Source organism: Xenopus laevis, chromosome 8L (assembly GCF_017654675.1).
Source record: "Xenopus laevis strain J_2021 chromosome 8L, Xenopus_laevis_v10.1, whole genome shotgun sequence".
Taxonomy (NCBI): Eukaryota; Metazoa; Chordata; class Amphibia; order Anura; family Pipidae; genus Xenopus; species Xenopus laevis.
Window position 1 is genome coordinate 117835457 of NC_054385.1, and position 26655 is coordinate 117862111.

At 40.2% G+C, this 26655-nt stretch overlaps 1 protein-coding gene across 1 annotated transcript; it reads left to right on the forward strand.

Annotated features, from left to right (window-relative positions):
- Positions 1–8270: 8270 nt before the first annotated feature.
- Positions 8271–19330, forward strand: LOC398927 (cathepsin S). Its single transcript, XM_018228757.2, has 8 exons — positions 8271–8386; positions 9858–9998; positions 11466–11588; positions 13598–13747; positions 15118–15342; positions 15522–15687; positions 15858–15963; positions 19029–19330. The coding sequence occupies exons 2-8, from the start codon at positions 9867–9869 to the stop codon at positions 19126–19128; spliced, it is 1002 nt and encodes a 333-aa protein (XP_018084246.1). The 5' UTR covers positions 8271–8386; positions 9858–9866; the 3' UTR covers positions 19129–19330.
- The last annotated feature ends 7325 nt before the right edge of the window (positions 19331–26655 follow it).

Here is a 26655-nt window from a genome sequence, read left to right on the forward strand (position 1 = left end):
AAAATAAAAACCCAACTGCAAATTGTCTCAGAATGTCACTCTCTACATCATACTAAGGGGCAGATTTATCAAGGGTCAAACAGAAAATTTGAATTTTGAATTTAAAAATGTGAATTTTTGAGTTTATTTTAATGTAATTAGACTAGGGAATAGTTAAAATTTGATTTGAGGTTTTAAAAAAAAAATTCAAATTTCAAAATTTATCATGCATTGGCCCTTTAAGAATTCTAATTCGACTATTCGCCACTTTAAACCTGCCAAATTCCTGTTTTAGCCTATGGGGGACGTCCTGGAATCAATTTGGGGGCAGATTTATCAAAGGTGGAGGTGAATTTTCGAATGTAAAAAATTTGAATTTCAAGTTTTTTTTGTGTACTTCGACTAGGGAAAAGTCCAAATTTGTTTCTAATTTGAAAAAAAATTAAAAAATTAGAATATCGAAATTTCTCATGTACTGTCTCTTTAAAAATTTGACTTCGACCATTCGCCATCTAAATCCTGCCGAATTGCTGTTTTAGCCTATGGGGGACCTCCTAGAACCTATTTGGAGTCAATTGGTGGACTTAAAATATTCAAATCGAATTCGATCGAATGCACTATTCCTTCGATTCGCACAATTCAAATTCAGGCAAATATGGAGCTATTCGATTGAAAACGAACCTTTTCGACCGAAAAAAAACTTTGACTTAATTTTGGTTGGTCTTTTTGAATTTGAATTTCAAAGTTGTTTTTTCAATTCGAAATTCGACCCTTGATAAATATGCCCCTTAATAAATCTCCCCTAAGGGGCATATTTATCAAGGGTCTAATTTAGAGTTCATGGGAGTTTTTTTAAACTCTCATGAACTTGAAATTTGGCTAGAATTTGACCAACTGCAACTTATGAAAAAATATGAATTTTTGAAACTCGGGTAAATTGGATTGACCCGCAAATTCAAATTGAATTTGAAACAAATTCTCTGAAAAAAAATTGATTCTTTAGGAAGGCTGCAAACAACTCCAAATTGATCCCAGGACGTTCCCCCATAGGCTAAAATAGCAATTCAGCAGGTTTAATGTGGTGAACAGTCAAATTCAAATTCTTAAAGGGCCAGTAGATGATAAATTTCAAAATTCAAATTTTTTTTCAGCTCAAATCGAATTTTAACTATTCCCTAGTGGAATTTCACTAAAAAATGTCTAATTTCTCCCATTGACCCTTGATAATTCTCATTATGTACCTAATAAACTACAAATCTTTTTACACGTCTGTCTGGGTTGATCTGCTCCCTCAGCTGAAGGTTCAGGACAGTGCCCCTGGACCTCTTCCAACACTTGGTGAGTTCGACTTCTAAGACCTTTGAATTTTGTTTATAACGTATGGAGGTCCAAATTACAGAAAGATCTCTTATTCGGAAAACCCCAGTTCCTGAGCATTCTGTATAATTGTACTCCATATGTACAAATATAAATAAGCACTTCAAAGCATATCATATATAGTGACGGCGAATTCGGGGCTTTTCGCAGAAAAATTTGCGAATTTCCCGTGAAATGGCGAAAAATTCGTAAAACGGTGCTGGCGTCTTGTTTTTGACGCCGGCGCAAATTCGCTGGCGAAAATGCCCAGGCGTCCAACAAAAACAGACGCTGGCGAATTTTCGCTGTGGTTTCCCAAATTTATTCGGTGGCGGCGCCGTGAATTCGCACCTGGCGAATAAATTCGCCCATCACTACTATATAGATCAGTTTAAGATTCAGATTCCTCTATCTCAAAATATTTGTTTAATGCATAGTATTCATTCGCCGCCATTCGCCGCTTATTCACAATAACAAGGTACAGCAGATGGCACAAAGATACATTATAGTAAAGAAGCACGGAAAAAGGAGAAAAATACTAGCTTGATACTGCGCTAGAGATAAGTGCAGTTGCTCAGGCAGATAACTCAGTGTGGTTAACCACATATAGAAGTTCTCTAATGCTGCATTAAAACATATTTATAGTTATAGAAGGATATATATATATATATATATATATATATATATATATATATATATATATATATATATATATATATATATATATATATATATATATAAAACCAAAAAAATCTATCTTTCAAATGGGGAATGAAAGCACTCACGGCAGCTATTAAATTGAAACAAGTTTTTACTATAAATCAGCAAGTACAGACATCTACGCGTTTCGGTCCATTCGGTTCGGGATTCAGCCAGGATTGCGGCCTTTTAAAGCAGGATTCAGATGCGGCTGAATCCCTCTGCCCGGGCCGAACCGAATCCAAATCCTAATTTGCATATGCAAATTATGGGGGGAGGGAAATCACGTGACTCACTGGAACTTGATGCAAAAATGAAAAAACTTTATTGGACTCAACGTTTCTGTTATGTTTTGGGTAGCCGAGGATGAGAAGAGTATAACAGTGCTTTATTAGCAGGCTCACGCAGCCATTACACAACAGTAAGTAACACTAACACCACAAGCTGTATAGAAAGTATGCACAGTATAAGGCTTGAGCACAGTGACATCTACAGGCCATTTCTAGATACACCACGTGGATCTTCATCAGGAGAATACAGCTGACGTAGATCCCTGTGTGGGATCGAAACGTTGAGTCCAATAAAGTTTTTTAGTTTTTGCATCAAGTTCCTGTGAGTGCCGCATTCTATATACCTTTTATGCTGGCACCCAGGCAGTAACACTGTCAATGGTGTGCACCTTGGAGCTGGCTGTATATATATATATATATACAGGTCCGGACTGAGAATTAAAATAGGCCCTGGCATTTCAGGTACACAGAGGCCCAATCAGCCCACATAGAGGCCCAAACAGCCCCCACCAGCCCACTAAATACTGACTTTCTATGGCACCTTATAGCAGCCCCTCTGGCATTTGCCAGAACTCACAGATTGCCAGTCCGGGCCTGTATATATATATATATTTTTTTTACATGTCTACTGTGCCCCAAAGGAGAGAGAGCTTCTCTATTACTTCTGCATGAGCAGATACAAACCCATTATTTCTTGGCACTGTGAAATGAGTCCCGTGCTTGATATGTTTCCTGTGGCATCAGATCTTGATATCAGGGTTCAAGAAGGTGCAGCTTTCAAGGAAAAACAACTGTATCTTTTTAGATCCATTTAAAGATAAGGCAGTACTGCAAATGAAGGCGCATGAGTCTGGTGCTGGTTAGGATAGAAAGATTTGTATCGAACAATTATATAAAAATCTTCTTTTATTGAATAATCTTTAAAAGCACAAAAAAAAAAATCCAAAAGGGCAGAGCAGGGGAGTGCATGGCTCAACGCGTTTCGTGACTACAATGGTCACTTCATCAGTGCAGCTCGGCCATGTATCAGTAACACTGCTTTTACTCTAGAGTATTATTTTTTATTTTTTTCTGTTATTGTTTGTGCATATCTGTCATAAGCTGGAAATATCACTGGTGCCGACTCTCTTGCATGTGAAGGGAGGTCATTATGTGACATTAACGGAGCCTATTTATTAAACCTCAAATTTTTCTGGTAGCATTTTTAAAGGAGAACTAAAGCTTAACTAAAAAAAGTAGCTAAAAATGTTGTACATTATATTTTTGGTTTCTGTACCAGCCCAAGGCAACCACAGCCCTTTAGCAGTAAAGATCTGTGTCTCCAAAGATGCCCCAGTAGCTCCTCATCTTCTTTTCTGCTGATTCACTGCACATGCTCTGTGCTGCTGTCACTTACTGAGCTTAGGGAGCCACTCACAATATACAGTACACATAGAATAGAAATGTCACAATATAAGGCTGATTAGTAACTAATACACATAATTACTACATGGCAGCACAGAAACCAGTGCAATTAGCATCAGAATTTAATAATCAGCCCTGTAGCATCAGCTTATATTACAGGGGAAGCTCATTTTCTGCTGGATAATTAGTGACGAGCCCTAAGCTTAGCTTCTCAACAGCTGCTCAGAGCCCACTGAGCATGTGAGCAGGGCCGCCATCAGAGGGGGACAGGGGGGACAAGCGTACCGGGCCCGGGCATGAAGGGGGGCCAGGCAGCGCTGCATTTTTGAAGATCCGGGCCCCCCTTACGAGCGCCCGAGCCGTACGTCTTGCCTCTTGCGTTGCCGAATGCGGAAGTGCTGAAAAGCCGAAGCCGATGCGCCGAAAAGACCCGAAGTCACGGAAAAAGCCGAAGTCCCGAAGCGCCGAAAAGACCCGAAGTCACGAAGCGCCGAAAAGACCCGAAGTCACGAAAACAGCCGAAGCCGAAGTCCTGAAGCAGCGCAAAGACCCGAAGTCACGAAAATAGCCGAAATTGAAGTCCTGAAGCGGTGAAAAGACCCGAAGTCACGAAAGGAGGCGAAGTTGAAGTACTGAAGCCATGAGTTCAATTCTACTGAACACCAGTTTGTGTGTTTTTTTTTTTTTAATCCCCTGGCCACCAATGTATTATTTCAATATTCTATAGGCCCCTACCACCAATCTTTTTTTTAAAACAATTTTTTTTGGGGCCCCAATTTTTTTTTTAACTCGTAAGGGGCCCCTTGCCACCATTGTTTTTTTTTGTTTTTTTTAAAAAAAAAATTCCATTTTTTTTTGGCGGCCCCAATTTTTTTAACTTGTAAGGGGGCCCCTGCCACCAGTTTTTTTTATTTCAAAAAAAAATTTTTTTTTACATTTTTTTTGGGGTCCCAATTTGTTTTTAACATATAAGGGGGCCCCTGTCGCCAATGTTTTTTTTTTTTAGTTTTTTTTACATTTTTTTTGTTGGGGCCCCAAGTTTTTTTTAACTTATAAGGGGGCCCCTGCCACCAATGTTTTTTTTTAAAAAAAAAAAAATTTAAATTTATTTTTTTTGGGGCCCCAATTATTTATAAGGGGGCCCTGACCATCAATAGCTTTTTACAACTTGTGTGGGGGGGTTACTTTTTTAGCGCTGATGTCTGTGTGGTCTTTTAACTGCGATGTGGAGTGGGCGGGATATGGGGTGGAGCTCGGGGCCCCGTGATTTCTAATGGCGGCCCTGCATGTGAGTGTCACAGACACTTTCCAAGATGGTGACCCCCTGTGACAAGTTTGAAGTCCTGGATCATTGCTGCTATTGACAAGCTGAAACTTTAGGCTGGTGCAATAAGTTCAGTATAGTAATTATGATATTTTTAGCCATATTCACTTTTAAGGTTTAGTTCTCCTTTAAAGGGGAAAACTCAATTTTTAAAATTTATTATACCCCCCAAAAAAATCTGAATCAGAAGATACTCCATCTCAAACCTGTCAATGTCATATAGAAGTCAATGGCAGATGTCCCTGAAGTTGTCTATTGACATTGTGATCTGTGCTGGTTTTAATACAATAATCTGATAAATCCGAGTTGTCGAGATGATTTTTTCGCACCGACTTTTTCAAGCTGTTTTTTTGAGAAGCTACTTAAATTCATACAATTAGAGACTGAAATATGAATAGGAGAGAGACTGAATTGAAAGACAAGTAATAAAAAGTAGCAATAACAATACATTTGTAGCCTAACGGAGCATTTGTTTTTTAGATGGGGTCAGTGACCCCCCCATTTGAAAGCTGGAAAGACTCAGAAGAAGAAGGCAAATATTTAAAAAAAACATAAAAAAGTAAAAATGAAGGCCAATTGAGAAGTTGCTTAGAATCAGCCATTTTATAACATATTAAAAGTTAACTTAAAGGTGAACCACCCCTTTATATAAATCAGAAAAACAGGCTCAGTACAAAGAGCATCTGTGCCTGGGCTAGTGAGCAACAAGGTGACTGGCCAGTTGACAGTTGGTTCAGAATTGAACCTCACATTATATCCAGTCATTCTGGGGTTCAGCAAGCAGAGATCACTTACCTTAGTCTATTACTGGCCTAAGTAAATAATGAATTGATTGTTAGAGATCAGGGTTTGGGGAAGTCATCATAATGGCCCTGCAGCTGATTATAAAAGTCAATGGACATCCGAATAATTTTGATGCGCGTCAATTTTATGCTCGCGACTATTCTGACGCAAGAATTTTTTTTTGTTGTGGTGGATGTTTCGTCTGCGAATTTTCGCGAAACGAGGAAATTCCTCGCAAATCCATGCCTGCCGAATTTATTCGCCCATCACTAGTCTGTGGCTGCAGCACGGAAACAACATGCCCATTCATTCTGCACAATAGGAGTATATATATACCATACCTCCCAACTGTTCCATTTTCAGCTGGGACAGTCCCCCTTTTGACAGCTCAATCCTCAGTCCCGCATTTGTACTGAAAAGTCCCCACTTTCTCTGCACTGAACAGGCAGAAACAAAGTTTCTAACTTCATTGGCCTTTAGCAGAGAGCCCAGAACAGCTAACAGGTGCAACTAAGATACTTTGTAACAATTATGAGATAAGCAATAAGTAATTGTAACAATTTAGATAAGGAGGTCCCTTGGGAAAAGTTAGACTCACCTTCATTAGCAAAACTGTAATAACTGAAAAAACCCCACAAAAATATGTTTAAACTTTCATCAAATTTTGTAAAATGAACATGGTAATTAGGGGGTGTGGTCACAAAATGGGCGTGGCCAAACATATTCTGTTTTTTTATTTCCAAAAGGTTGGGAGGTATGTACTGTATATACCGTATATAAATATGCTTAGAATACCCTTTCCACAGAATAATATTGTTTCCTAAAAAACAGCAACTATACATGCAAACATTAATTTAGATATAACAGACCATACTTAATTTCTAGGTTTCCATTTAAAAGGGACCTCTCATCTGAAGTAATAATCCCAAATTCTTTTATATAAGGTGCGTCAAGCAAAATAAACTTTATTTATACTATGCAGATTCTTTACATTTTGTTTCCTTCAGTCTTGGGGGCAAATTCACTAAGATTCGTAGTTGCGCCAGGCGTAACTTCGCCGCACTTCGCCGCACTTCGCCACACTTCACCAGGCGTAGTTTCGCCAGCGCTTCGCAAATTCACTAAAATCCGAAGTTGCGCTCAGGGGTAGCGTAAGGTTGCGAAGTTGCGGTAGCGTTGATTCGCTAAGTAAAGCGAAGTTACGCTAGCGAAGGCTAATTTGCATACGGCGCGAAATTCAAATTTCAATGGAGGAACACGTATCTGCACTACAAATGGCTAGAAAACCTTCAAAACATCAAATAAAAATTTTATTTTGCCCTACACATGTGCCCACTGTCTAGGTAAGTTGCCATGAGTTAGGAAATGTAGGGGGAAGGAGGGGAAAATTTTTCGATCTTTTTCAGCCTATCACCCATAATGTAGAAAACACGCCAGCGTTTTTTGGGACTTAGAAAAATTTTTGACTTTTTTTGAAACAATCCCTATCTACTCTATTGCGCTTCGCCAGGTCTGAGGTGGCGAAGGAAGTCTGGCGTAAAAGGAAGCATTCAGTACACTGCGCAAGTTAGTGAATTTGCGTAGTTTCGTCGCTAGCGAAACTTCGCCAGGCGTAAGGGTGCGAAGTAACACTAGCGAAACTACGCCAGCGTTCGTTAGTGAATTTGCGCAGTAACGAAAATGACAAATGCTAGCGAAGTAACGCTAGCGTTCGGCGCTTCGGCGCTTAGTGAATTTACCCCTTGGAATTCACAGTCACATCAAGCAGACAGCAGCCATTTTGTGAACACTGCATCTTGCCAAAACCTTGTTTACGTGCCAGAATTGTGGACTTGGTGCCCATGCCCACGAACTGGCTGCACAATTAGGTGGCAAAGAGGGGGGGAATGCGAGAAGTTCAACAAAAAAATACTGAATGGAAAGTAATTGTCTGCCCCGCCTCTATACCTAACTCATAGAGGCGGGGCAGGCAATATATGATTGACAGCTGCGATTTTTAAATACAATTATAACAGGTATGGATATTTTAATAAAAAACATAAATTTGGGTTTCATGTTTAATTTGAAAGGGACTTTAATTATACAGCTTTCAATGTCTGGGTAACAGGTCCCCTTTAACACTTTTAACACAGTGAAAGGGTATTTACAGTTATCACCATCCCATATCCTCCCAGATTTAATAGTTGGAACGTTTGTTAAATATTTTTGCCCACTGAACAAAGCAAGTGCATCTGAAAAAAAAAAAATTCAAGTGCTATTAAAATTGTGGAATTTGTGATAAAGCAAAGCTGGCGGAACTTTCAAAGGCAGGGCGGGGGAGGGTGAGCTGCACTGAATTTGGAAATAATTTAATGATATGATATCACTTTATTCATTTGTTATTTTCACCACCCATTGGATCTTACAGTATTCTAGACTGAACCACCCACTACAGTTATTATAAAGGAGAGGTGACAGGCTTCAAACTGAAAGAACCATCTCCCCTCAAGTCTGGAGATTCTTTTCATCCTACAGATATTCTCACTGCTGTCTTCTGGATTCATCCTTAGAGGTAAATATAAATGAGAAGCTTCAACAATGGCAGCTTTGTGCTTTGTAATTCACCGTTAGTGTATGTATGTAAGGCAGAATGATTCAATTGGCTGAGGGATAGGGTTGAATGTGCCTGAACCAGCTTGAAGGTATATAGTGAATAAAGTACCCCCTATTGTAAAATATAAGGATATTATAAGTCACCGAGGAGTTCCATGACCATATTTTTATACAGGTCATGGAAGTATGACATATACTTTTATACAGTTCATGGAACTCCGAGGTTACTTCTAATATCCTCATAAGGGGTACTTTATTTATTATAATACACAAATTTTAGGAGTCATGTGACAAAAATGACATCACTACTCACCTTTTATAACTGATGACATCACTACTCACCGTTTATAAGGATATAATTTACTGGATATTCATGGTTCTTGTGTATTATATATAGTGAATAAAGTACCCCCTTTTGTAAAATATAAGGATATTATAAGTTACCGAGGAGTTTCATGACCATATAAAAACACGAGGCCGAAGGCCGAGTGTTTTTATACAGGTCATGGAACTCCAAGGTAACTTCTAATATCCTCATATTTTGCAACTGGGGGTACTTTATTTATTATAATACACAAATTTCGGTGAGTCATGTGACAGAAATGACATCAGAACTCACCGTTTATAACTGATGGCATCAGAACTCACCGTTTATAAGGATATCATTTACAAGATATTCATGGCTTTTGTGTATTATATATATATATTACTAACCTTAGCCATTATGTTCTTGGAGCCTAGAAGATGTTTGATGTTCCACAATGATTTTTTTCCATTGTTTCATTTGGAAATAACCTTTACATTCTGGCAACATTTCTTATAGGAAACCTTTTTCAGTATTTGCTAGCTGTTTAATTAAATACTGCAAGGGCAGAGACACACGGTTAGATTCGGAGATATTAGTCGCCCAGCAAAAATCTCCTCTTCTTCGAGGCGACTAATCTCCCTGAATTGACTCCCGCCGCTAGAATCTATATCACCGGCAGAATGGCACTCGGAGCGCTTCATTTTCCCAAGTCACCCGAAGTTTCCTCGTGATGCAACTTCAGGCGACTTCAGAAAACAAATTGATCCGAGTGCCGGTGATTTCCATTCTAGCTGGCGGGAAGGCAGGGTAGGCAGTTCGGGGAGATTAGTCGCCTGAAGAAGAGGAGATTTGTCGCCAGGTGACTAATCTCCCCGAATCTGACCGTGTGTCTCTGCCCTAAGACAGTAGTCCCCAAAATGCAGTGCTGACCCATTAGGAAGGAGACAATGCAGCAGAAGAGGAGGTTCCAAAATATGACTGTTATAGTTTATTTAGATTAGAATAGCAGGGTGTTTCACTCCTTACAGAGCATATTTACAGGAATGTAATGTGTATTTTGCATTTGCAAACTCAACCTTTTTGACACTATCAAGGTGTACCACACATTTTTCTTCTTTTGCAGTGACATACAATGGGATTCTATAGGCAGTGCTTCATTGGACTCTTTGCCTTGCTACTCACTGCTCATTGTGAGCCAGATCCTGGCTTAGACAACCACTGGCGACTGTGGGTGAAGACACACAAGAAACTCTATAAGAACGAGGTAAGGATCTCTGGCGCAGCTAGAAACAGAGAAACGGATTTTCATAATGGTATAAAATCACACAGAAAGTCTATTTAATACATTTTATGCACCAACCTGGAGTGATTCCTGAAATACCGGTTTGTTACTATATTATTTAAAGGAAACCTTTACCCCAAAATGAATATTTAAGCAACAGATAGTTTATATTATATTAAGGGACATATTAAAGAATCTTACCAAACTGGAATATTCATTTAAGTAAATATTGTCCTTTTACATCTCTCGCCTTGAGCCACCATTTCATGATGGTCTGTGTGCTGCCTCAGAGATCACCTGACCAGAAATACTGCAACTCTAAGGGGGTTATTTACTAAACTCCGAATGCAAAAATCACAACAAATGTGTGATTTTTTTTTATAAAATCTGACTTTTAAAAAAAATCACAAATTTATTAAATCCCGAGGATGGAAAAGTCTGAATCTGAAAATTCAGCATCTCAGACCTGTGGAGGTTGCATATAAGTCAATGGGAGAAGTCCCAATGATTTTTTGATGTGCGCTGGGTTTCGTGCAATACCCCAACGTTTTCGGGCAAAAGGCATACAAAATCAGAATTTGCAGGTGAAAAATCCAGAAAAATCGTGAAAATCTGAGGAAAAATCTGAAAAAAATCCCGAAAATCTGATTTTTTTCCCCCAAAGCAAATTTTCGGGAAGATGTAATAATAAATAAGAGTAAAAAAACCCGAGTGGATTTGATTGGAATTTGTAGCTGAAAATATTGAGATAAATTTGTACTGTAACAGGAAGAAGTGAGGAAGCAAAAAACACAACTCTGTCTGTTAATTGGCTCATGTGACCTAACATGTTTGGTTTGTTTGTGTGCACCGTAAATCTAACGATCCCAGGGGATGGCCCTTATTTTTTAAAATGGCCATTTTCTATTTAGAATTACCCAATGGCACATACTACTAAAAAAGTATATTATTATGAAAACAGTTTCTTTACATGAAGCAGAGTTGCATAAGAGCTGTTCTATGCAATATCTTTTTATAGAAACCTACATTGTTTGGGGGGTATAGTTTTCCTTTAACACATACTTATATATTTCGACAGTCATTGGGGCCTAGGTTCTTAGGGGGAATCCTGCATCTAAGAGTGGTGGCCTTACACTTTACAATGCGATCATTCAGTACTATACTATCTGTGCCACCTTTAGTTTTATCAATGTGCAGAAGTGTATGTTTGTCTTTTTACCACTGTCCCTTCTCTGAGGGACAAACAGATAGCGGGGCAGTGGATAGGAAAATAAAAAGACAAACCCAAGGTCTAAGAGAAAATGAAACACAAATCTAACTTAGCCTTTGATTAATTAGAGTCTCACTAGTGGTATCACTTATTCTGTCCACCTTGATCCCACACCAAACCATGTAGGCTTCCTGTAAAGTGTTCAACAGTTGCTGTAAACTATGTTTGAAATGTAACAGGGAGAAGAACTTGTGAGACGTTTAATCTGGGAGGACACCTTGAAATTTATCATGCTTCATAACCTAGAATATTCCATGGGACTTCACACCTATGAAGTTGGAATGAACCATCTGGGTGATATGGTGAGAAACATCCTTTTTTTTTTTTTTTTTGAAGAACAATATTTCAAGTATTACTGATTACCTACATCCATAAACCTACAATATAGTTCTTCAAATTGAGCCTAACTGAAAAAAACATAGAACTCAAACATATATCGCTTTTTCAGCTATGTGCAAACAAGGAATGATAGTCTCACCATTGATTAGACCATTTTATAAGTTCCCCTTCTGAATATTAAAAAAGTTTGGTAGACGTTGGAGATGTTCAGGCGCATGTTTATTGAAGAAGAGGGAACCCTTCCATTTCAGAACAAGGTTTCTTGTAACAAGAGTAGGGAAGTAGAGGAGGAGAGATACATAAAGACACCCAGTTCCACTAATTTTACAAGATCATGATCAACATAAGTGGCTCATCAACCCATAGTAAAGCTTGCCTTTATAAGGAAATTGTAAATATAACAATAAATGTAATTTTTCAGCTATTCATCACAATAATAATAAATACAATATGGTTATAGCATTTGGAGAGCTTAAAGAGAACTAAACCCCAAAACTAATGAAATCCCTGAAAATACTTAGGTTTGTGCTACTGCCATATGACAGCAAATATCTATGGTACCACTCAACAAATAACTATTAAATGAAAATACAAAAATATGGTAGAAATAATAAAGGAGCATACACTCACAGTTCACCTCAGTCCCAAGGTGCGAAGACCAAAAACACTGTATCCAAAAGGATGTGAAGATCTCCAAAAATAAAGAAACAAATGTAAAAAGTAGAAAAATTTATTAGGACATGAATACATTTTTCTACTTTTTACATTTGTTTCTTTATTTTTGGATATCCTCACATCCTTTTGGATACAGTGTTTTTGATCCCTGCCCTAACCCCTACCCTCCATATTCCCCCCGCCCTGTTTCCCCTCGCACAGGTGTTAATACCTGTAAATGCCCCTAAGTCTTTAATTACCCCTCGATGCAGAGTCAGCGCAGTGGCGCTCACAGGTGCCATCTTCACAGATTCGGGAGTCTTCAGTAAGTAAGCAGCGTTTTGACGCATGCGCAGTTGTAGCAATTTTCCGGTCCCGAACAACTGCACACACGCCGACAGCCGCGGGAATTGCCGAATGGACCCAAAGATTCCCGAATCGGTGAAGATAGCGCCCGTGAGCTCCACAGTGCTGACTCTGCATCGAGGGGTAATTAAAAACTTAGGGGCATTTACAGGTATTAACACCTGTGCGGGGGGGACAGGGAGGGGGGACTATGGAGGGTAGGGGCTTTCATTAGTTTGGGGGTTTAGTTCTCCTTTAAGCTGTGTTTATTATTATATGATGCTGTTGTTACATTACACCAGGGGTTCTGAAGTTTTCTTCACCCGTGAGCCATATATAATTGTAAAAATTTGGGGACCAAAAGTTTTGGGGGGGTGCCAAATAAGGGCTTTGATTGGCCATTTGGAAGCCTCTATGTAGACTGGCAAAATACAGGAGACTCTGTTTGGCAAGACACCTGTTTTTTATACAATCAATACTTGCCTCCAAGCCAAGAATTCAAAAATAAACAACTCCTTTGAGGCCTCTGAGACCAACATCCAAGGGGTTGGTGAGCAACATGTCGCTCTTGATCCACTGGGGATCACTGCTTTACACAGTAGAGCTGAAGTAGAGCTTGAATATCTTTTATTAATTGTGAAGTTTACACTGACATTTTCCATGTACATTTAAATATTAAACAATTTAAGTATATAGTCTTCAACCCTTGAAGAACTATGTTAATATGATGGTCCTCCTGACACTATTGGTAAGTGATCTCTTTAGTGCCGAAGACTCATTTCCAGGAATATATCTCAGTTTGGGAGGCTGGGGCTACTGTTAAACAATAGACCCCCAGGAAGGTGAGACAAGCCTTGAAATCTGAGGAAGCATCACTGATGATTATTCACCTGGAGTAACCATTATCAACTGAATCAGGTCTACAATGAGAAGTATAACACAATAATAAACTACATATCCTCCTGTCTTCCAGACTGCTGAGGAGATGACTGACAAACAAATGAATTTCAGACCTTCAGAAATTGCCAATACTACGGGTCTTCCAGTAGAAATATCAAAGTCCACTCCCCCAGAATCAATAGACTGGAGGAACAAGAACTGTGTGACCAGTGTGAAGGACCAAGTAAGTACTGACTGTAGGAGAATATTATTAGAGTGCTACTGAGGTATAACGTTTCTTGTTCTCCTGCCTTAACAATTTTTACACTAAAAAGCAATGTAACTGGGGGAAAGTTTTCCAAAATCTGGTAAAACCTAGCAGGCAGTAAAATATTTAGCTTGATAACCTGTAAATGTAAATGATTGGCTGCAATTGATCAGCAAGATAATATTTAGCCATGCCATTTCTAATATATTCCCAGACTAAAGTGCAGATGTTTACCCATAGAACAGATCTTAAGTCTGACTAGGGTGCTTAAGGAGACATATTGTGTGACTAACAAGAATGTGCCAGTGCATGATACAATTCTAAATATAGAAGGACTTTGCTTAAAAAACGTATGTTTTCCAAAACCCTACTAGTCACACCTATCTGCTTTATTTCTTCACAGCACTGTAAGAGAGGATCCAATCAGCAACTAGGCTGACCTGATAGGGAACTGAAGCCTGTCTTGTGTGACTGCAGGGCTGTGATTGGCTATTCCCCTACTACTGTTCTTCAGGCAGGGACTGTTAGAACACATTCACCCCTCATTTTTAACACATACAGGGACTATAGGAAGCTCCAATAAAAGGGGGCATTTTTTTAAAGATAATATGAATTTTTAGCCCAAGTAAAATGAGCACTATATATTTTTCATTATTGCCTACAAGATTGGAAGGGTTTTTAGTTAATCCATTCTTGCTTTGTAATAATTTAATGATCTAGCGTTCAGTATCTTCTCCAACCCTTTTCCAATTTTTGTGTTCCAGTAGTTATCTACTATTCATTCTTACTATCCCCCTACCCGATTTTTGTTTGCATGTTGTATGCTAAATTGCCATCTAATCAAAGCATTGTGTATCACCATTTCCCCCAATAATCTCTTCAGCCCCTTCTGCTTTATCAGATGCACGAACCTATGAACCTCAAATGTGTTTCTCTACATCTGGTTTATCTCTGATTTCCAATAATATATCAACTATATGATCTTGTAAGACCTCTCCCTTCCTTTATAACATTATCTAAAAGAATCATCAATATGGCATTATACTATATTTCCTTCCCCTAACACAACCACATACATGCTCTATAATTCTCACCACCTCCAAAAAAATCACTATTAAAATCAATCTTAAAATACATTTTAATAAAAATATATATATAAGACCAATTTTCTCAGCTTTTATCATGGTTGCCTACCAGTTGTATTTATGTTGTTAGACTATAAACCCTTATGAAAAGGCTTCTTCCTACCTCTCCCCACTTGTTTTCTTAATAAAAATTGGTGCAGACTATACTGATGCTTTGTAATTAAAATGCACCAATATAAATGACCAGTATGTTAATTATAGGGGTCATGCATGTCTAGCTGGGCATTCAGCAGCATAGGAGCAATGGAGTGTCAAAATATGAGGAAGAGAACAGGAAAGTTGGAGTCACTCAGTGTACAGAACCTACTGGACTGCTCACAGAACTATGGAAATAATGGCTGTAAAGGGGGATGGGCGGTTTCCTCCTTCAGATACATCATCGACAACGGTATTGAGTTGGAGTCTATTTACCCATACCAAGGAAAGGTACTTATGCTTTAGATATGTAGAACCACAAATGCATGCAAAAGAAACATAATTGAGCTTTAAATATTAACTTCTGGTGTATTCATATTGTTATGAATGTGTCTATAGTCTATGTGACTATTTGGTCAACAAAATAGAAGGTATACAGAATGGTATACACGTTTCTTTCTATTTAACAGGATGGTAAATGCTCCTACACTCCAGTGAAGAAAGCTCCTCGCTGCACCTCTTACAGACAGTTGCCTTATGGTAATGAAGCAACCCTTAAGCAAGTGGTTGGACTAATGGGGCCAGTGTCTGTGGCCATAGAAGGCAGCAGAAAGACATTCCGAATGTATAAAAGTGGTATGTGACGTAGATGTCTATATCAATACACCTATGCATCATTTTTTCAGTTAAAAATAAACTAAATTAAAGGTGAAGATTAAGGTGAATACATTCCTCCAGCCACCAGGGTGTGAAAGACCCATCTTCTGTTCTGAACTGCTGCTACAATATTGTTTGTGTGGTTCCAGGTGTTTATTATGACCCAAACTGCGGTGGCTCCACAATTGACCATTCAGTTCTTGTAGTTGGATATGGAGCAGAAGATGGAGTGGAGTACTGGCTGGTCAAGAACAGGTAAAGTCATATAGTCTATGGCTTGTTATAATGCCAAGAAAGAAAATAGGACTCCAAAAACTCAGGCTAAAAAAAGTAATTTTTTTTATAAAGCTGCTGTAGTCATGTCATGGCAGCTTGACGGGGATGCAATAAAATTCTACCTGTATCTGACAATTCAGCACTAACAATGGGCGATGTTCGGGTGCCTTCAAAGGCTCCTGATCAAAATTTTCTGCCCAGCCAGATGGACAATATCCAAGTCTTCTGCCGATATCATTTGCCTCTTCTCCAGCATATATGCAACGAAAATCATATGAAAATTAGTTTTCTACAATATTATCTGTGCACCTATGGTCACCTTAAAGGAGAACTAAACCCCTGCTAATAAAAACCCCTACCCTCCATGGTCCCCCCTCCCTACTCCCCCAGCACAGATGTTCATACAAGTAAATGCCCCATAGCCAGTAATTACCCCTCGTTGCTCAGCAGAGCTCACGGGCGCCATCTTCAGCACTTTGGTAATCATCAGTATGTAAGCACCGTATCGCTGCATGCGCAGTTGGAACAGTTTTCTGGTTTGTTACAAACCATGCGCCAAAAGTGATGGAAATTCCCGAAGCGCCGGAAGAAGACCCGAAGATTATCGAAGCGCTGGAAGATGGAGCCCGTTAGCTCCACTGTGCAGACTCTGCAAGTAGGGGTAATTACTGGCTATTGGGCATTTACTTTTGTTAACACCTGGGGGAGCAGGGACTATGGAGGGTAGGGGTTTTTATTAGCAAGGGGGTTTAGTTCTCCTTTAAAGGAGAACCAAACCCTTAAATATAAAAACTCCTGCCCTACATAGACCACCCTCCTTGCGACCCCCCAGCCTAGCTGCTACCCCTGGTGAGCGCCCCTAACTCTTTACTTACCCCTTGGTGCAGATTCAAGGCATCAAAGTTCATGGGCGCCATCTTCTTCTCTTTGGTAATCTTCGGAATGAGAGCGGCATATCGGCACATGCTTAGTTGTAGCAATTTTCTGGTTCATGACAACTGCGCGTGTGCCAAAAGTGCCGTAAATTGCCGAAGTGCCAGAAGAAGACCCTAGGATTTCCGAAGAGAAGAAGATGGCGCCCGTAAACTCCGATGCCCTGAATCTGCATCGAGGGATAAGTAAAGAGTTAGGGGTATTTACCAAGGGTAACACCAAGGCTGGGGGGTCTATGTAGGGTAGAGTTTTTTTTAATTAAGGGTTTGGTTCTCCTTTAAGTTTAAAAAAGCAGATTCATTCTGAGGCTAGAATTGTGTTGTCATTATAACGTTTTATTACTTATATTTCTAGATATACTGTACCCTCTCTTGTTCATCTTCTCGGTAACAATAGCCTGGCTGTTAGGGTAAGAGGGACCCTAGCAACCAGATAACAGACTACATGACTGCAGAAAATGTTTAAAAGACACTAGGGGGTTATGTAATTAAAGGCACTAAGTTTGCCCAGGAGCAGTGACTCATAGCAACCAAATAGGAGGTAGCATTTACTGTTCACCTGTTTAAAAACAAACATCTCTTTGGTTGCTATGGGTTACTGCTCCTGGGCAAACTTAGTGAGGCTTATTTATAAACTTTGAGGAGTGCAGAATAATTTGTACATTACATTATTTGGTTATATATGGTTGTATATTTTTAAACCTGGTGCCCTCGGCTAATCTGATGCCGGCAGGTCTTAATTGAGAGAGGAGCTAAGCTAAACGGTTCTGGACTAGCAAAGGGGCACAATCGTCTCACCAGGATACTGGAAGAAAACCACCAGGAACAGGCAGGCCGGGCCAGCACAAGCAGAGAATCGGATTGGAGAGCGTAGGATAGTCGGAGAACAGGCAAAGGATCAGGATTGGAGAGATCAGAGTAGTCACACACAGGCAGGATCAGGATTGGAGAAGTCAGATTAGTAAACAGGCAGGCAAGGGTCAATACACAAAGGATCAATAGTATTCACTAAGAATAACACACCCAGGAACAAGGCTAATTGAACCTAACAACGGGCAGCAAGAAATTCAAAAAGGTCCCTTTAAATAGTTAAGATTTTGCGCCATGCGCGATGACCTCATCTCGCCTGCGCATAACTAAGGGAGCGTGCGGAGGAACCGGCACTGCAAGAGAGAGAACGCATGCGGTGGGCGTCCCTGCAGAAGGCATGGTGGGCACCCCCTCATGCAAGGGGAAAAACCGCTAGACCACCAGGGTAAGCGGAGGACATTACAATTTATGCACACACTCAGCATTTGACTTACGCTAGAACTTTGGTGTCTGAAAAAATATTCACAAAAAGAATTTAAATTACTCTCAACGCTATTTTCGTGCACGACCTCGCAGAGTCACAAACACCCATCTCATTTGTGAATGTTTTTTGCACAATGCGAATTCACAAAAAACTGTAAGATGGGCACAGTATTTCAGCGTTCAGAGAAAAAGCACAGACAATGCAATCATTTGCTGATAAATATGCGCTGCGCAAATTGTATTAATGTCTTTTATTGCATATGGGAGCCAGCATATTAAAATAGTTCCCCCCACCAAGGGGGAGCTCCCAATAAAGATGCACTGAAACTCCCGCCAACCTGTATCTGTATGTATGTCATTGAAATGTTGATTTAGTAGGACACAAATGCCTTACACCAATAAAACTGGTTATTAATGATGATAATTCATGAAAATCAGCCTCTAATTTGCGGTAGGTGTTACTTAGCAGGTACCTGCAATAGACCTGGGATTCTGGGGAAAACAAAATCTGCATTAAATACTGCAACTGGATATTGCAAATATCAGCTGGCATTGGTTTGTCAATGAGCTGTTTTGCCTTTAAATGTAATGGATAGAATTTGCTTCTTGCTAATGAAAGTGGTGAGTGAAAATAAATGCATTCAGTTAGTTGACTTGGCTCTTGACTTCTTTGTGCAGATGACTAATCCAGGGTTGCACTTGATGAATAACCCCGGTGGAAGACACAAAATAGATCCAAATGTAATTTTTATTACACTTTATTAATAATAAGCACTAATTGTAACCATTAACATTCATCTTTTCTTTTCTTACTTGCAGCTGGGGAACATCCTTTGGGGATGAAGGCTACATTAAAATGGCAAGGAACCGCCACAACAACTGCGGCATTGCAAGCTTTGGCTGCTTCCCAGTCATTTAATTACATTTATTTACATTGATTGGATTGTTTATATTTTTAATCCAGTAAAAGAAATAGATTTAGGCAAGATCAAAGCATCTGTGTCCAATGCATGGTACCTATGGTGTATGGGTGGAGCTGGTTTTGGCTACAGGGCTTCTGCTACTACATTGTATGCTCAGTGTGACAACGGTCTATAGATGACTATTAAAGGAGAAGGAAAGGTTAAAACTAAGTAAGCCTTATCAGAAAGGTCCACCTAAATATACCAGTAAACCCTCAAAGTAGTGCTGCTCTGAGTCCCCTGTCAAAAGAAACACCACATTTCTTTCCTTCTATTGTGTACACATGGGCTTCTGTATCAGACTTCCTGTTTTCATCTTAAACCTCATTGCCCTGGGCAAGAGCATGCTCAGTTTGCTCCTCTCCCCCCCCCCTCCCTTCTCTACTGTAATCTGAGCCCAGAGCAGGGAGAGACTCAGGCAGGAAGTGATGTCACACCACATTTATACTGCAGCTCCTGTCCTAAACAAACAGAGAGTTTCTAGAGCTTTTTACTCAGGTATGGTAAAACATTCTACAGAATAAATATAGCATTCTAGCTTGCACTATTGCAGCTAATCTATTGGCAATAAAATGCCACCGTAGCTTTCCTTCTCCTTTAACACTAACCTTGTTGTGTGTTCAATTATCTTAAAATAAAATGTACCCTGTATGCAGACTGCTGGCTATTTTATTCACTAAAGTTCAGAAGAGTTTGGTGAAAAACCCCTCTTTGCTATCCAACAACTGTCCATACGTATGTGCAGCCTCATAACAGGGACACCCTCCTACAATTGAATATTTTTAAGCCACAAATGTAAATTTACCCCCCGTTCCATCTCAAACCTTGATTGGTATGGTTATGGCCTTTTCTTGAAAATTAACCAAGACCTGAGCGAATTTGTCCCAATTTCCCACAAAATTCACAAAACTGGCGAAAAATTTGAGAAACGAAGTTGACGCCAGCGCCCATTAAAATCAATGGGAGTCTGTTTATCGTTGCCGGTGTCAAAATCAACACCAGTGTCGGAACTGTCCGCTGGTGTAAAGAAAACTTTGACTCTGGCGCTAAAACTGTCGCCAGTGTCAAAATGTTTTTGCCATCGGCAAATCTTCGTGGAAAATTTTGGTAATTTATTTGCCGGCGGCAAAACAGGCAAATTCGCCACAAATTCACACCTGGCGAATAAATTCGCCCATCATTAATAGAGAGGTCTGCTTCCTCCATAGTTCTCCAAAATATGCTCTCCCCAGCCACGTTCTTACCTTCTCCAGCTTGAGTGGCTGGGGAGCAGGTGGACGGGTGGTGTTTAGGACTGGGTAGGGGCTGCCGTGCACCCAGGCCCTCCAAAGATTTTGCAGGTGGGGGAGGGGAAATGCACTATTATTACGCCACGGGTTTTATTCTCTCTCTCAATAACAGTGGTATCAATTGTTAACCTCCCAAGTTGCAACAGTTCTGACTGGCATGCATGCAGGACTCCCCCATTTGCTAATTTTAACCCTTTGAAGTTTTGGAGTATCTTAAAGGAAAACTAACGCCTAAAAATTAATATGGTCAAATAGGGCATTTTTATATACTGAACTTATTGCAGGAGTTTAAAGTTTCAGCTTGTCAATAGCAGCAATGATCCAGGACTTCAAACTTGTCACAGTGGGTCACCATCTTGGAAAGTGTCTGTGACACTCACATGCTCAGTGGGCTCTGAGCAGCTGTTGAGAAGCTAAGCTTAGGGCTTGTCACTAATTATCCAGCAGAAAATGAGCTTCCTCTGTAATATAAGCTGATGCTACAGGGCTGATTATTAAATTCTGATGCTAATTGCACTGGTTTCTGTGCTGCCATGTAGTAATTATCTGTATTAATTACTAATCAGCCTCATATTGTGACATTTCTATTCTATGTGTACTGTATATTGTGAGTGGGTCCCTAAGCTCAGTAAGTGACAGCAGCACAGAGCATGTGCAGTGAATCAGCAGAAAAGAAGATGGGGAGCTACTGGGGCATCTTTGGAGACAGATCTTTAAGGGCTGTGGTTGCCTTGGGCTGGTACAGAAGCCCAAAACATAATGTACAACATCTCTAGCTACTTCTTTGGTTAAGCTTTAGTTCTCCTTTAAATACACGCATTTCAGTTATATCTATGCAAAAATAGACAACCGCTCCTGGGTATCTCCAACTCCTGCTACTTTTTCTCCATACATTTTCTTCATGCACCAGGAAGCACTGGTGCTCAGCTGCTGAACCCTTAGGAAACATTTAGAGGGACTGCAGACATTATTTCATTTATCACAACTTGGAGTTGTATATATACATATACATACTTACACACCAGCTGGTGATGGCAATGCTGTCCAGTTTTGATCCTGTAGTTGGGGTGATTAATTAATACACAGCTCCCCTTGTGTATATAAGATGGATTGTAGTAAAATCAAGATGCCATATTAAAAAAATGAATTTCTTCATGTAGCTTGTTTATAGATTCACATGAGTCCTTTCCCCAGTGGAGATTATTGTCTAAGGTTCCTATCAATTAGGGTTAAATTAATTAGGAGCCAGTAACCTGAATGTTTTTGGAGTGTGAAAGAAAAGCCACACAGACAGGGGGAGAAGATACAAACACCTTTCACAGGCTGAAATCAAACCTAGGATCCCATCAATGAAAGGAAGCCATACTAACAACTGTACGACAGTGCTGTCCTATGGAGTTGGGTGTGTGGCCCAATAAAAGTGAGAAACTCCAATGGTCCTGCTGAAGTCTAAAACTTTCTATGTTATAGAGTCTTACCAAAAAAAAAAAGGTTCCACCTGGTGCTATACTGATTCTTCCAGGGCAAAGCCCTTGGCTAAACTCTGTTTTGCACAGCAGAGAAAGAGCGTGTTCTGCATTAATCGGTCACATCTCGATCTGAAAAATAAACATTTTAATACACGGGTAGTGCTCTGAAATTCCTTTGAAAACACAAAGTACAACTGTAGATAAAGCCACTGCTTCTGCTTTTCATTATCTGGACTGGCAATCTGGATACTCTAGCCCAGGGGTCCCCAAACTTTTTAACCCGTGAGTCACATTCAAGTGTAAACTAATGTTGGAGAGCAACATAAGCATGCAAAAAGATCCCAGGGCTTCCAAATAAGGACTATGATTGGGTATTGACAGCTCCTATGTGGACTTGCAGCCTGCAGGAGGTTCTGTTTGGCAGTAGACGTGGTTTTTATGCAATTAAACCTTGCCTTTAAGGCAAGAATTCAAAAATAAGCAGCTGCTTTGAGGCCACTGGGAGCAACATCCAAGGGGTTGGAGAGCAACATGTTGCTCCCGAGCCACTAGTTGGGGATCACTGCTCCAGCCAATTTCAGAGGGGGTGCAGTAAGCTCCCACAGGCTGGTTGTCTATACTAGGCCTTTATGAGGTTGCTTGGGTCTTTGTAATCCAGACATGCTCACAACCTCTAGAGCTCATGCTAGGGGTGCTGCCATAATTGAGCATGAATCCAGTACACACATAACACTAGAGATTATTAATAATAACCGTAAAGGTCCTAGGAAAGATACCGGATGAAATCCTATTCCATGCATCCCTTAAAACAAACATTTACACCCCTAGTTGGAAACCACCTGGACATTTTTATCATAGTGTGTCTTAAATTAGGGTATTTCCAAGGCAACTCCCAAATAGAAAATATTAGTACAACTTATGTAATATATGTAATTATGTACTATATCCTGTCTATATATATTGTCACACAGAACCACACTCCAATGTCTTTTTAAGTGAATTAAATCACCTTTATTAGCCTGTGTGTGAAACGTTGGACACTCATGCTAATAAAGGTGATTTAATTCATATATTCATTTTTCATATATTCATATATTTAATTCACATTTGTGTATAAATATATATATATATATATATATATATATATATATAACTTCCAGGTGAGTATCCGCACTCCAAGGTCAATCTTAATAGAAGCAGGGGTGCACGGTAAATCTTGTATACACCAATGTTGACCGAAACGTTGGATAATGATGCAACAATAAAAGATTATTTGTTTTACATAAAAGGGAGTGCTGGTCTGAAAAACATTTGTATATATATATATATATATATATATATATATATATATATATATATATATATATATATATATATATATATATATATATATATATATATATATATAAAAATCCCATACAACTGGTGCACTCTAAACTGTCCTCAAATGCCTGGGTGCCGGTCAACACATTAGTATAGACTTCGTGTCTCAAAAGCCAAGAAAGTTTATTCTTGCACAACGTTTCGGCGCTCCAACTGAGGCCGTCTTCAGGAGGGACTTGGCTTTTGAGACACGAAGTCCTTGGAGTGTGGTTTGTTTGTTTTCTGAGATATATATAGGCCCTAATGGGGGCACGAAACAGTGAGGGTTCATTTTGAATCATCATAAACATAAATCAATTGACCAAGCACCCAGGTTTTTGAAGCGCAGGGGCACAGTACGTACACCACTTGCATATATATATATATTTCCATAGAATAAAGCCTTTTATTATAGTACTTAAAGGTACCAGCTTGCCGTGAGTGCTTTCTTCTATGGAACTGTGAGATAGTAGCAGAGGAGGGGTGTGCTTCTCCAGACTTACCCTCACCCGACCTTAACCCGCAATTTAAACCTAAACCTGCCCAACCGGTGGTCAACCCACGGGTCACTGTGGGTTTCGGGTCAACCCGCACATAACTAGAAAGACAGCATAACCAGAGACCTATGGGCCTATCTGATTTGCCACTTATTTTACCAATATATAATCTGTTTTATCTTGTATGAACTTGCTCTTCCTTAAACATTATCTTAAATAATCATAGATTTATCATTATACTATATTTCCTTCTGCTAACACAACCACAAACACGCTCTATAAACAAAATCACTATGAAAATCTCTCTTGAAATCATTAAAAAGATACAAACACTTCTTATCCAATATGCCACCTAACTAGTAATTAACTTAAAATGTAGATGATTTTGATTATTTCCTTCTTCTTGATTATTGCCAACCATCTATAGTAACCTCTTTCCAATCCATCTAAAAAACAGGGGTTTCTATTCAGGTCTCTCCTATTCATATTCCAGTCTCTTATTCAAATCAATGCATGGTTGCTAGGGTCATTTAAAAAATTTTGAGTTAAAATTGAATAGTAATGAGCACTAAATGTATATATTTGTTATTGAAGGTAATTTTTATTTTAATTATGTTTTTGTTGATTCTTCCAGCGAGCACCACGGAGCAATCGTCTTCCTGATCTTCTTTATTCTTGTGCATGCGCAGTAGATTGAAAGGCCGAAATTTAACAGAAAAAAATGATATTTTGTTCTACTGCATTTGCGTCTGCCCTGAGAAATTTAAAGAAAGAAGAATCTGGAAGACGATCGATCCGTGGTTCTTGCTGGAAGAATCCCGAGGCGGTGCAGTTTTCTCCTGGTAGAAGCACTGGCCTGGGGTGTCAGGTAAATAAATGCAATCACTTGGGGGTGCCTTACTTTTGCCACCCCAAAGTATAAAAACTTTCATTCTCCTTTAATACAACATACATTTTCTCAAGAATAGAGATAACATTGACAGTATTGTAATTATATACTTTCATTGTTTTTAAATGAATGTAAACAATAATGGAAAATAAATAAAGAGATTAAAAAAAAAAGAGAGAGAGAGGGAGAGACTTCATGAGCAGCGCTGAAGCAAGTAGCGAAAGCGCTACTGACTGGGAGTGGGATTTCCCCTTGTAACAGTGGCGTTTAATTTAGCCAGCATGTTCGCGCCTGGCGTTTTTGCGCAGGCGCAAGAACGGGGCTGACGTCATCGCGCAGCGCGCATGTACTCAGGAACGGCCTTATAAGGCAGTGCCTCCCACTGAGCTTCCTCTTGGCGCCCATAGCAGCTACAGGCACAACTTCTGAGATGGAGGACACACTCCTACAGCAGATCCAGGCTAGGATGGCACAAGAGGGTACAGAGTGGTTGCAGAACCTCCTCTACACTGAAAAAGATAAGGCAGCAGGAAGATCAGGGAGAGAAGGGATAAGAGGCACCAGGGCTCGCCCTGTTCGCCGTTCTCGCCCGCCCACTAGATTAAGCCCCAGTCCCCCTACAGCTCGTAAGAGAGCTCAGCCAGCCATAGTACCGGTTGTAACATCTACACCGGCAGTAACAGCCCCACAGTTACAGGTGACTGCACAAGTTCATGCATCTGCAGAACCAACCTTAGCTGGGTTGCAGTCACGTTTACACTCCCCAGGTCATGTTAGTTGTGGTCAGGGGCATATGCAAAGTCGTTCCCCATCGCCTTCCATGATTCCCCCCTCCCCCCGGCCATGTGGTGGCATACCAACTGGGGTTCGCACGGTGATGGGGGGCCCAGCGGCTAATTTAGTTGAGGAGCTTCATGATTCCATGGCATACAGCTCTGAGGAAAGAGAGCTGCCCAATTTTGATACGGCACCACCACAGGCCATTGGGCCTCAGCCTGTGCACACACCTGTGATTCATCAATCTCCTCCGCCCCTATTCAACCCTCCTCCCTTATACCATCCTGGCTCCCGGCTTCTGGCCTCACTCCCTGCACATAGGGGTCACATGGGATGGGAGGGTCGGTAGCGGTTAGGGATCTTGCATCACAAGGTTCTGGCGGGTGTAAACGTCATTGTAGCACATAGGCGCTACGGTCCGGGGTACAGTGACCACAGCTCATCCGCCTCCCGTGCACGAGACACCTCCTCCTCAGAGAGAGACTCTGTTCGCCTTAAAAGGAAGGCAGCTACTACAGTTCCTGCACAACAGACAGCGACGGCTACTCTACCGGTTCCCAACCCATTGTTACAGGCTGGAAGTGATGGCATTTTGCCGAGCAGCGTACAACAGCATACAGGTGAGCATGCTTGTTTGAGTGCTTGGGATCAGCTGAGAGGTAATTCAGAAGTCCTTAATGCTTTACGGTCTATTATGGGTAATTTACTAGGAACTGCTTCGGCAGCGTCTCAACCCTGTTTAGCTTGTCCTTTAAAAGACTCCTATTTTTGTGGTGTTACACCATTAGGGTGCCATATCTACACTGATATCAGGGAAAAAATTTGGCGCAATGCATATATTGACATATGGTCTTTCATTTCACCGGATCAGCCCACAGTTGACTGGGAGAGGCGTTTTGAAAAGCCTGACGACAAAAAAGTAAAAGTAGCAAAGACTTTTGGAAATTGGCTACAAGCCTTTTCGGTGCTGGCCTGTGTAGTGGGCCAGAAATTTCCCAAGAAATGTTCTGAGCTTTTCGTGTACTTGGATTTAATCTATGGGGCCTACAAGACACATGGGGGCGCTGCGTGGTGGACATATGACGAGGAGTTCAGGAGGCGGTTAGCGCTTAAACCGGATCTGGGTTGGGATAGCAAGGCAACTGATGTTTGGCTTTGGTTAATGACCTCATAGAGGTCACAACCCTTTCAATATCCCGCT